The sequence below is a fragment of the Cajanus cajan genome, chromosome 5 (assembly GCF_000230855.2).
Source record: "Cajanus cajan strain Asha chromosome 5, NIPB_CcT2T_4, whole genome shotgun sequence".
Classification (NCBI taxonomy): domain Eukaryota; kingdom Viridiplantae; phylum Streptophyta; class Magnoliopsida; order Fabales; family Fabaceae; genus Cajanus; species Cajanus cajan.
In genome coordinates, this window is record NC_138521.1 from 59681556 (window position 1) to 59692804 (window position 11249).

Here is an 11249-nt window from a genome sequence, read left to right on the forward strand (position 1 = left end):
TTTTTCCTATAAATTTTACAATATTTTGCAATGATTTTCTTACTAAAAATATTCAATTTTCTTAAAAAATATTTTCAAAAATGACTATTTTGAAAAGAAGTATATACAATTGGTTTAGATCAAATTTGGTTAAACCTATTACTCAAATCAATCAAAATACTTTGATTAGGGTCAAAGTTTATATATATATATATATATATATATATATATATATATATATATATATATATATATATATATATATATATATATTAGTAAATGGTCAAATTAGTTCTTAAAATTATATATTACTCTTAATTTAGTCATTAATTTTAGTGACTCAAATTAAAAAAATCTCTAAAATGTAATCTATCACTTCTTTGAGTCCCTTTGATAAATAAGTTTTATTTTTCCTAAATGAAAGTGCTTATGTGATCCAATAATGTCATAAAGCATACACGTGGTACTTGTATCAAGTGATATGTGTCATATGGATGTATTACAAGACATACGACTATAATACAATATCATTTTAATATGAAATGGTAATACAATGTCATTTTAGTCTTTGGAATTATCACACAAAGTCACTTTAATATATAAAATTATAATTTAATGTCATTTTAGTCTTTGAAAATAGAATCCAATGTCACTTTAGTCAAAAAAAAAATTAACTTAATATCATTTTAGTCCCTAAACGTTATCATAATATTATTTTAATAAATTAATTATGATATGAATATTTTCACAATAAAATAGATAACTAAATTAATATTATAAATAGGACGATAAATATATTCAAATCATATTGAAAATTTGGTATTTAACATTATATAAACTTCTATATATAAAACACGAATGATTATATTACATCAGAGCAATTTTAGGAGCTTTTCTTTGACTGTTTTTATTTATCATAAATATTTATGAATTAAATTTTAATTTTTAAAATAAATTATCATTAAATAAAAATATTATTGTGCTACAATATAAATTATTTGTCATAAATCTTAAAGATAGTTCATACATTTAAAAATATCTATTTATTCAAATATATATATAACTTATATATTCAAATTTATTTTAAATTTTAGTTATATATAATAAATATTTAACATTTGCATATAATGCACATGTTAAAATACTAGTTTTTTTTTTAAAAAAAAGAATATGTTATACCTCTTTTTCTTATTGTCAATTTCCCCCCTTTTTTTTCCATTTCATTTTTTGAAATACATAAATAAAAAACACTTTCTAATTTATTTATATTATTTTCATAATTAATTCTCTTATATAAATTAATATTATTTCTAGAAACATGAATATATTTAAACATATAGTTTAAAAGTGGTGCATAACACATAATATTTATTCACATTTTGAATTTCTTTTCCAATTGTTAGTTTGATGATCCTCTAATACCTTTTTAGTACAATTTAAATATATTTATTATTATATTTACAATATTAACTTAATTATCTATTTTACTGTATAAACATTCAAGTCATAATTATCTTATTAAAGCAAAATTATGATAACATATTTATGAATTAAAGTGACACCAAGTTAAAATTCCAGGAATTAAAGTAACATTGAGTTACATTTTCAAATATTAAAGTGACATTGTATTGTTATTATTTAAACGATTAAAATGTATTGTTTTATAATTTTGAGAATTAAAATGATATTGTATTATAGTTATATATCACATGGCATATATACGTCACGTGACACACCTATATAACACGTGTCATTCCACATGTATTATGTGTACATCACATGATACTAATGTATTATGTACGCACTTTCGTTTAAGAAGATGAATTTTATTTAACCGATAGATTCAAATGAGTGACAAATTACATTTTCAAGTACATTATTTTAATTTTATTAGAATAAGGAACTAAAATTAAGAATGATATATAATTTTAAAAACTAATTAATTTGATCATTTACTATTTTTTTTTCACATTACCTGAACCAACATGAACAATAAAGAATTAGATCAATTTAGTTTAATGGACTCAAAAACTTAAATATAGTTTTAAATTGTCTATTTTATTAAATAATATAAAAATACAGATAATAATAATAATAATAATAATAATAATAATAAAGTATCTTGTCAATTGGGTGAGTCATAAAATTTAGAATTTAGAAATAAAAAGTCATTACTCAAAATAAAGGACATTAGATTTCAACAAATTTGATCTGATCCAAACCACACCAAAATTCAGACGAATGTATATTTGGATCACTAATACAAAAATATTGTACGACGCAAATATATATCAGTTGGTGTACATCTGACGTAGCATAAAATGTGATAGTATTGTAAATACTACAAACTCTCCTAGGTCGATCAATTGTAATATGACTGACATAAAATGAACCGTTCTACGTTGTCTTTTATAAATTTTTTATGGTTTAGAAGTTACTTGCACTTGTGAACACCTTTATTTTTTAATCAAGTGTTATAATAAATTTTTTAAGGATACATTTATATTTTCTTTTTGACAAGGGAGGGGATAAACTTTTACAAAACAAAAACATGTGCTTAGGAAATTTACATTATTTATGGGACAAATAAACTTTAAAAATATGAAATTATTTTTTAGTAAGTAATTAAATAAACAAAACCTTACTTTTTTTCCTCTCAATTTTTTCATCTTATTTCTTTCTTTTTCAACATTTTCTAATAGACAAACTAATTAATAAAGTAATATTAATGATACATGTACAGTATTTTTCCCAATATTATTTTTGTATTTCTCTCAATATTAATTATTAATAATTGTAATAAATAATAATAATATGGAAAAATAATTAAAAAATGATGTTATATAAAATGTTGTAAAATTTGTTATACAAGTATTATTTCTGATAGAATAATGATAAGCTGTAGAGATTGTTACTACAATATTTCCATTCACAGTTGGAAGATAATGATATACTTCGAAAAATGGTGATATTATAGTAATCAGTAATTATAGACAGTTATTTACAGCTTGTTTACAATTAACCAACAGGTTACACACATATATAAAAAGTGTATATACATTAAACACTTATTAAAATGAAATTAATATATTATTTTCACACTCTCTTATATTATATCTTATCATTTGTCATATTAATGAAGGGTCATATGGTGTGCCATTGCTTGAAATATTTGGAACCAAAGAAATGGATGTGTATTCAGGCATAATCAGTTTGTTCAGGAAAAATTAATGAAGAAAATCATCCTCACAGCTTGGAAGTGACTGAGTGTAAAATAGAACAATTTTCATATTCCTTTCTACTTATATGGTCAATTAATCCTAGCATGTATATTTAAAGAAGTACTTGATTGAAGCTGATGGCCGAGTCACCCTTAGAAAGATTATGTACTCTATGGTGCTGGGTTATTTTATGTATCTAAACTGTTATATGTTTTTTGGAGCCTTTGGTTAAAATATAATTTGGTATCACAAACTCAAATTAATTTTAACCAAGAATAATATAACCTTCTATTTAATATATATATATATATATATATATATATATATATATATATATATATAGGTTTTGATATCTCTTACTCCTCTATATATTAATACAAATATTTGTTGGCTAATAAAAAAAAAAGTACATTTCTCCCTCCCTTTTTCCTTTCATGATAAATAAACACTTACACAACCATAACAAGAAAAACATTTAGTCTATATTAATTTTATTATATTTTTATACTCCTTTACATACACATTACCAGAATATATAATAAGAAGACAGAAAATAGAAAAAAAAATGAATAATCTTTTGCTTACTCTTTTTTTGTCTTTAAAATTGTAAATGTTAATTACTTTAATTCCTTATCTTATAGAATCTTCATTTTATCTGTAACTATATAATTTTTTTTATTACTTTAATCTTTTCTGGTACAAAATGATTGTCAAAAGAAATTAAAAAATATTTTATAATATTACGAATTAAAGTGAATATTTTAGAAAGCAAAAACATATAAATTAAAATAACCAACAGCTCTTATAAAGCGATTAAAAGGAATATTTGCTTCGAAGAAAATAGGGTTAATTGTTAGGTGGTATAGAAGTCTATCAAAACTATTTCTAGAAAATAATTCTTGCACAACTAAATACAGTTTTAAAATAAACTAGAATAAAAATAAATTATTTTTTTTTTAAAAAAAGTTACAATAATCATAACAGTATGAAAAATGAAATTTTTTTTGTGAAAACTATTTAAATATCATCTTTTTTTTTTTTTCTTATCATTTATGTCTATAGGTATTGACCTATTATTTTCATCAAGAATAAGCAATTAAAGGATATTAATTTTTCGTTACATATGGTGTGTTTTTATTTATGGTCATCCCATAAAAAGGCTGAAAACCCTGTATAGATTCATCTAATGCAATTCACTACAGCAAACTGCAAAGCATTAACAAAATGAATGAACCTTATCTAACCATAATGATTATTGAAATTTAATAGAGAATGTTGAAGTTGTAAATGCATGGCGTCTTAACTGATCATAAACAACAATCTTTCAGGTAGTTCAATTTACTACACGACATTAGTAACGTTGCAGTGCAAAGAGCAGTGTGCACACATCAGAAAATTCTACTGCAAATCAAAATATTACAAATTTATCTTTTATCTTTGGAATATGGGAACAAAACCCATGTGTACCTCATATATGAACCGACGGTGTGAAAAAATTATACCTTCTTTAAAAAAAAAAATAAACCAAAAATCTTCCTGTTATTTTCGTTATAAAACTTCATCTCAGATACAAGACTGAGTAGTGTAAAAGATTTATACTTCTATATTTACCAAAGGAAAAAAAAAAAAAAAAAAGTTATACTTCTATGGCTAAGTGGTAGTACGAGAAATGCTAGTTAATTCAGTCAGATCTGGTTCATTATGATGCTTTTACAGCTCTAGCTAGCTAGCTAGCGCTAGGTGGGAACCATCTTAGCGGTGTCTTTATCAGCTTGCTGTTTCGTGCCCATAATTGGAACCTCACCAAGGTACCTTATTCCATTGACCATTCTCATCAAGTAACGGATTATGTTAATCAGATATGTGGGCTTTCCTGATTATGATTTAAGAAGCATATATAGCTGCTTTACACTCATGATCTCCATAAATAAAGTTGGCTTCGAATCCCATTGTGCAGAACATAATTTTTAGTGGAGGGAATATCCTAATCCTGCTTTCCCCAATTTTTAATTGCATCAGCATAGATGTTCCTCATTATTTTAGGGAGAGGGTATTATTAGATTCCAAAACACACAACAATAAATAATACCATTAAGAAGAAAACCGGGAAATATTTGTTAAATCAAAATCATATAAAAGTGATTGAATGCATGTCCTTAAGTAATTTAAGATAAGATATTTTTTATACGTAAAATAGTAGAATGAAAAAGACACTCTCAATTATAACATACTTGGACTACCGATTGAAGTTCATCTGAAAAAAAAATAAAAATTACTGCATGCGCAAGCTCGAACAGGAAGCAGTTCCATCTAAAAATGGTAGAACAGCAAGGACACAATAATTAAACAAGTGAAGTAAAAATACACTTGTCCGTTTCCAGCGCCAAAGCTAGAGAGGAGGAAGTCTTGAATTGAAAATGTTTTGAAGGGAGACAGTAATTAAGGAGGAAGGGGCATGAAAGTTGAGATTCCACGTTTTCCCTTTGGCGAGGAGAGAGACCCAATCATGCATTGAATACTGGGATGGCCCATCAAATGAAGGGTCCTGATTGATGGAATGGTGGGGCATATCCCAGTAGGGTCATTAAGAGTCACGATGGATCTTTCTGTGATGCCAGCAACTGCTCCATTAAAAGGGCTAAAAGAAAATTAAAAAAGAAAACAGAAGATGGAGAATGATCCACCTGTTTGTCAGTGACATTGTACATTGGTTTGGGCAATAACCAGCAGCCGGACCCCACCACCTGAGCCAACACCTGGAACCGATAAGGTTTTGACCCCACCGTCCTATTACCCCCATCTCTCTCAAAAATCTTAATCATTGATGCAGTAAACCTCGAGATTCATGGCAGAGATTTAGAATCAGAATGATCAAAAAGCAATGTAAATTTAATATTTTACATTAGTCTTGCGGTAACACTGTTTCATCCCTTTTACCACACGAGCAAGCTCTGTGGCTGTGGCCCAGAAAGAGAGATGGAGAAAAAGAAAAAAAAAAACCCAAATGCCTGTTAGGTGGGAGACTTAGCAAAGGTCATGCCATGGAATGCAAGTGAGTCGTTTTCTTCTCTTTTAACATAAAAAGCATAAAATTACAAACCAATTAATTAAAAGCCTATGAGAATTGAGAACAAAAAAAAAAAGAAAAGAAAATTGCACAAAGTGATTAACAATGATGATCATAAGATATCGTGTAGTGAAATAACTCAAAGAAGACATTTTTACCAAAAAAAAAAAAAAAAAAAGGCAGCCAAATACCCCATTGTTAAATAGTGTCACCTGCGAAACCCTAAAAAAGCCTCCTCCTCCTCCTCCTCCTCCCTCCCTCCAAAATCTTAATCACACCAAAAAAAATTAATTTTTGGGAATAAATAAAACTGAATTAATCCGAAGATCAAGCAAACCTCACGTGATCAATCAAACTAGGGACCAAGTAAGAAGAAGAAGAAGAAGAATTGACGGTCCTCTAGGAGTGGTGGGTGGTGGTATTATCATGGCGATCATCGGCGGCGCCTCCACGGTGCGATTGCGAGGCACTGGCCTGAGACTCGGAAACGCCAATAACAGGACGATAAGGGCTAAGCCCCGCAAGCATACTCAAATGCCCTTCATTCATATTATTACTATTACTACCTCCTCCGAGAGCACCAATCGCGGAAGACCCTAGTTGCTGACTGGGCAAGAGCGCCATGGGAGTGGGGAAGTTCATGAAATGCAAGCCGCTGGAAACGGTGCCGCGGTACAAGGCGGTGTTGTTAACCGGTGGGAACGTCCATATGGGATCGCCGCTCATGACTTGCGCGCTGTTGTTGGAATTGGCCACCATCCAAATATTGGCGGCGTGGGTGGATGGAACGGCGCCTGCACTGGACTGCAGGAGATAACTCCCCATTTGGTGCGTTGAGGACAAGTCATGTTGCTCCGAGGGTCTTCGTTTTCTGCTGCCTAGGGATGTATCGTCTGGACTAGTCTCCGACAAGTCCAGCGTGGAGGAAGAGGGGGCTTCGGCCTTGGCTTGGAGCATGGCGTTGAGGTTGTTGGATTGGAAATTGAGAAGCGTGGAGCTGGTGTTGGTGTTGGTGTTGGTGTTGGTGTTTGTGTGGTTTTCGGATAGGGTTATGCCGGGGAACAAGCTCCTACGTTGTTGGAGGGAGAAGTTAGGGTTGAAGTACGAGGATCGGAGCTGGGAGGGGACGGACATGGAGGACCCTGAGCTTCGGAGGGAGATGTTGAGCGAGGTGAAGTTCGCGGGGATGGTGCCGGTGCCCGTGGCCGCGATCACGGCGGGCTCCGCCTGCTGGAGGAGCCACTCGATGGTTTCGCCGTCGGATTTGTGCCCTAGCTCGCGCGTCAGCTGGAAGACGCGGGCGGCGCAGAGGGCGGGCATTCGGATGCGCCGGCCGCGCCCGTCGACCTTCGTGTGCCGGTCCTTCGTCGAGGTGCGTTTCGGCGGTGGTTTTTTGTTTTCCGCCGCTGCGGCCGCGGCGGCGGATCGAGTGGAATTCGATGTGGTTGGTTCCGCGGAGATTGCTAGGGAAGGGTAGGGGGAGGAGGTGGAACATGATGCGGCTTCTTGCTCTTCTTTCTTCTCGAGAAGCTGGAATGGGAAGTTCTGACGGTGGTGGTGATGTTGGTGGAGATCGTCGCCTCCCTCCATGATCGCATGGAGAGGAAGTAAAGTTTGGTGCTTGAGTGAGTGAGTGGGTGTATGAATGAGTTCCTTCTGTTTGTGTATGATTTTTTTTTTTTTTTTGTATGAGAGGTTGTGATCAGTGAGTTTGTATAGTTTAATCTGTGTGGTGGGTCTCTTTGTTTTAGAGGAGGGTGTGTGTGTGTGAGAGAGAGTAGAGTTATTTGTTTTGTGCAAGGGAAGGAATTTGATTTGAAATTGATGGGGTTTAGGAGAGAGAGAGGCAGAGAAAGGGAGAGGGGATAAGGGAGAGAGCTTTAAGCAACAAAGATAATGAGTGGGAATTATACGGGTGAGCTTTAAAAAGCATGATTTTATTGAGAAAAGAAAATGCTTTGTTGATGAGGTTTTTAATTATAGGTTGATGTTAATTAGTAGTAGATGGGGTGGGAAAATGTGGTTTTATTTATTTTGAATTTAATTTATTGAATATTTGTGAAGGAAGGGAAGGGAGAGGAGTGCCCTTTTTATTGTGGTTGGACAGGCTCTTTGGTTCAGACTCCACGTGAGGTGCTCTTTTTATCATTCAATCCATAAAGACAATGGTGGCCGATGTGGGACCCGATCCCAAGTCAAAAAATTGAAAGACCTGGAAAGGAAAGATTATCGAGCGGGTCCCGTCTCATTCAAGTAATGATTTCATTTTGCCTTTGGCCTTTGCCTTTTGTTCTGCACCTTTGCTGGGGAACTTTGGGATTCCTCAACCCACCTTTGCCTTTCCTATGGGCCTAATTACACCGTGTTTACGTTTTGTTTCACATCAATTACAACCCTTTCTTATCATTAACACTTATCATTCTAATGCTTTCAACACCTCTCGCCTTGCCTCCATTATCAAATGCCTTATTAGGCATCTTTACATGACCATTCCTTTCTCATTTTAACCTCTAATCCAACCAACCAAATAACCTTTTATTTCCAACCCATAATCATTTCACCGATTATAATTAAACACCACGCACAATATTATGCGTAGGATCTTTCAAGGATTTCAGGGAAAAGGACAACATATACACATGAGGAATTCTGTAGTCACTCAACATATATGCTATTGCGGGTTATCATCTTTAGCCTTAGGACCACAAATGGCACATGGAAATGGATCTAAATCCTTGTAAAGTTTCAGAGAGAACAAGCAGTCGCTATGTTTGTTTATATGGAAGGTCCATTTCATCATTTCTATTCATTACAACTCCTTTGATATATGAGGCTTTCGTTCCCTTCAAGTTGAGGCTGACACTGTTCCTTTTACGCTAGCGTGAGCCAACTCCTACAACCCCATTTCGTTTTCTTTGCATTTATATATGAAAGGGGCTCTAGTTTCTTGTTTTAGAACTTGCCATTCATCCCTAAACTAGCTCGGCAAAATAAAATAAAATAAATTTAATTAAACTAAAGTGGTACACTTCGAATCTGTGACATATATATTATTAACTAACAAGTATTGAACACGACAGTGAATCTTGAACTCTCGGCTCTCCGGGAATATAGCCAAGCTTTTCCTTTTTCTATTTTTGTTTCTTCGCAGTTGTTTCTTACATTTACATGGAATCAAAAGGTTTTTACTTTTCATTTTCAAGCATGAGTAGTAAAATTTGAATTGTACTTTAGTTAGTCTTAAATATTGAAGTAATTGCTTGTTCAGTTATTATCACATGCAAGGGCACCTCATGGATAACGACAAACAGCACCTTCTCTTACAAAAAACATAGGGCAATTTTGGTTTTTGCATATTGCATATCACCGAGTAATTTATTGTGATGTAGATGCAAAGGTAAACAAGCATGGCAATTCAACGCCAAAATCCAATTAACCGCTGTGTTCATTTTACCTTTCATGACTGTAATTTGTCATTCTGCATTCCACTTCATATTGAAATATCGTAAGAATTGAAGCACCGTAATAATACATGATCACTAATATTATTCATATATAATTTTTATAATAATTTATTCACACTTATTTTCTCCATCTAATCTATCTTATCATTTTTTTTTTCTCTTCCTAGCTACCTCTCTTGTATATAAAAGTTAATAGAATTACTTTTAGTATATTAAAAGCTAATTGCAGCACTTTACAAATTTGTTAGACATAACAAGAGTATATAATAACATGCTTATTATGGCCTCTTTCAAATTACTGAAAGTCGACCACCCACCTACTTTCTCTCTCTTTTTTTCCAAGAAACTGAAAATCCAAATAAACGCGCAACTTAAATTCCTAAAATTTTAGGACACAATAGAAAGCACCCACGTGAGATTCCTCAGCCTTTTACACCACACATGTAAAAGCTCTTGTCGCGAAATTACATGCCAAGAAAGGCAAAGACTTACGTACCGACAAGTTGACAAAAATTTAAACGCTCTCTTCAATCCTTGATAACGACTCTAAACTCAATAGTAAAATTTGATAGTCAAAATCAAACATATTACAGTACATGTTTTAACTTGGATCAAAAAATTGTGCGCCTTGAATAAATGCATATAATCTAGCCTGTTGGTCGGTAGAAATCATCAGAGATTTGAATTGAACTTGGATTTCTTATAACGTAAATTTAACACTTTATAAAATTATTAAAATTTTATTTGATGGACATGTTTCTTCAGAGACTTCTTAGTATCAGAGGCAGAAATTAAGTTATTTGATCGACTTTTATTGATCTTCAATTCAATAAGTAAAATCATGGATCAAATTAGACATTTGTACAGTTTTAACTACTTCAAAAGAGTGTTTATCATGAGAATTTTTAGTGTATTGACTCTTTATCCAATAATCATGAGAGTATTAACTTTTTTAGACCATTTTATTCATAAAAAAAATGCACACTCTCTATAATTGTCGTCTCAAAAGAGAAAGCTCATTTCTTTCCGAATAGTGTTGTTTGCTTTAATTTAAGAATATAGTTTCCGTGTACGATTGAATTGTTGCCTTCAAATTAAAATATTTTTTTTCAAAAAAAAAAATTAATTAACATTTTCTCATGTTTCATTTTTCATTTTAAAATCAAGTAATTGTAACAAAATAAAACAAAAAGATAATGCAAAAATATGTTTGACAAAAAGTTCGAAAGTTCTTCGCGTACATGAAACAATGAAAGATCACTCATTGGACACATGAAAGTGCTAATTATATTACCTTAATCTTACCCACTGCATACAGTTTTTAACTGTGTAGTTAATTTATACTTGCTTATTAATTATTATTTTTTTAATGTAGGTAAGAAAAGTTAATTAGAACTAAGATTTTGTGGGCATATATATTACTCAAATCGTCTACTAGGTCAATTCTAATTAATGATTCTTTATACTTAATTATTAACGAATTATTATCAGTTAATCATATTGATGATTTAATTAATC

General features: G+C 31.6%; 1 protein-coding gene across 1 annotated transcript; it reads right to left on the reverse strand.

Annotated features, from left to right (window-relative positions):
- Positions 1–5356: 5356 nt before the first annotated feature.
- Positions 5357–8259, reverse strand: LOC109808236 (transcription factor TCP15). Its single transcript, XM_083075506.1, has 2 exons — positions 5885–8259; positions 5357–5806 (listed from the first exon to the last, which is right to left on the reverse strand). The coding sequence occupies exon 1, from the start codon at positions 7855–7857 to the stop codon at positions 6667–6669; it is 1191 nt and encodes a 396-aa protein (XP_082931632.1). The 5' UTR covers positions 7858–8259; the 3' UTR covers positions 5357–5806; positions 5885–6666.
- Between the last annotated feature and the right edge of the window lie 2990 nt (positions 8260–11249).

Excerpts from the sequence above, each read along its gene's own strand:
- LOC109808236 (XM_083075506.1), bottom strand. The coding sequence starts at position 7,857 with ATGGAGGGAGGCGACGATCTCCACCAACATCACCACCACCGTCAGAAC.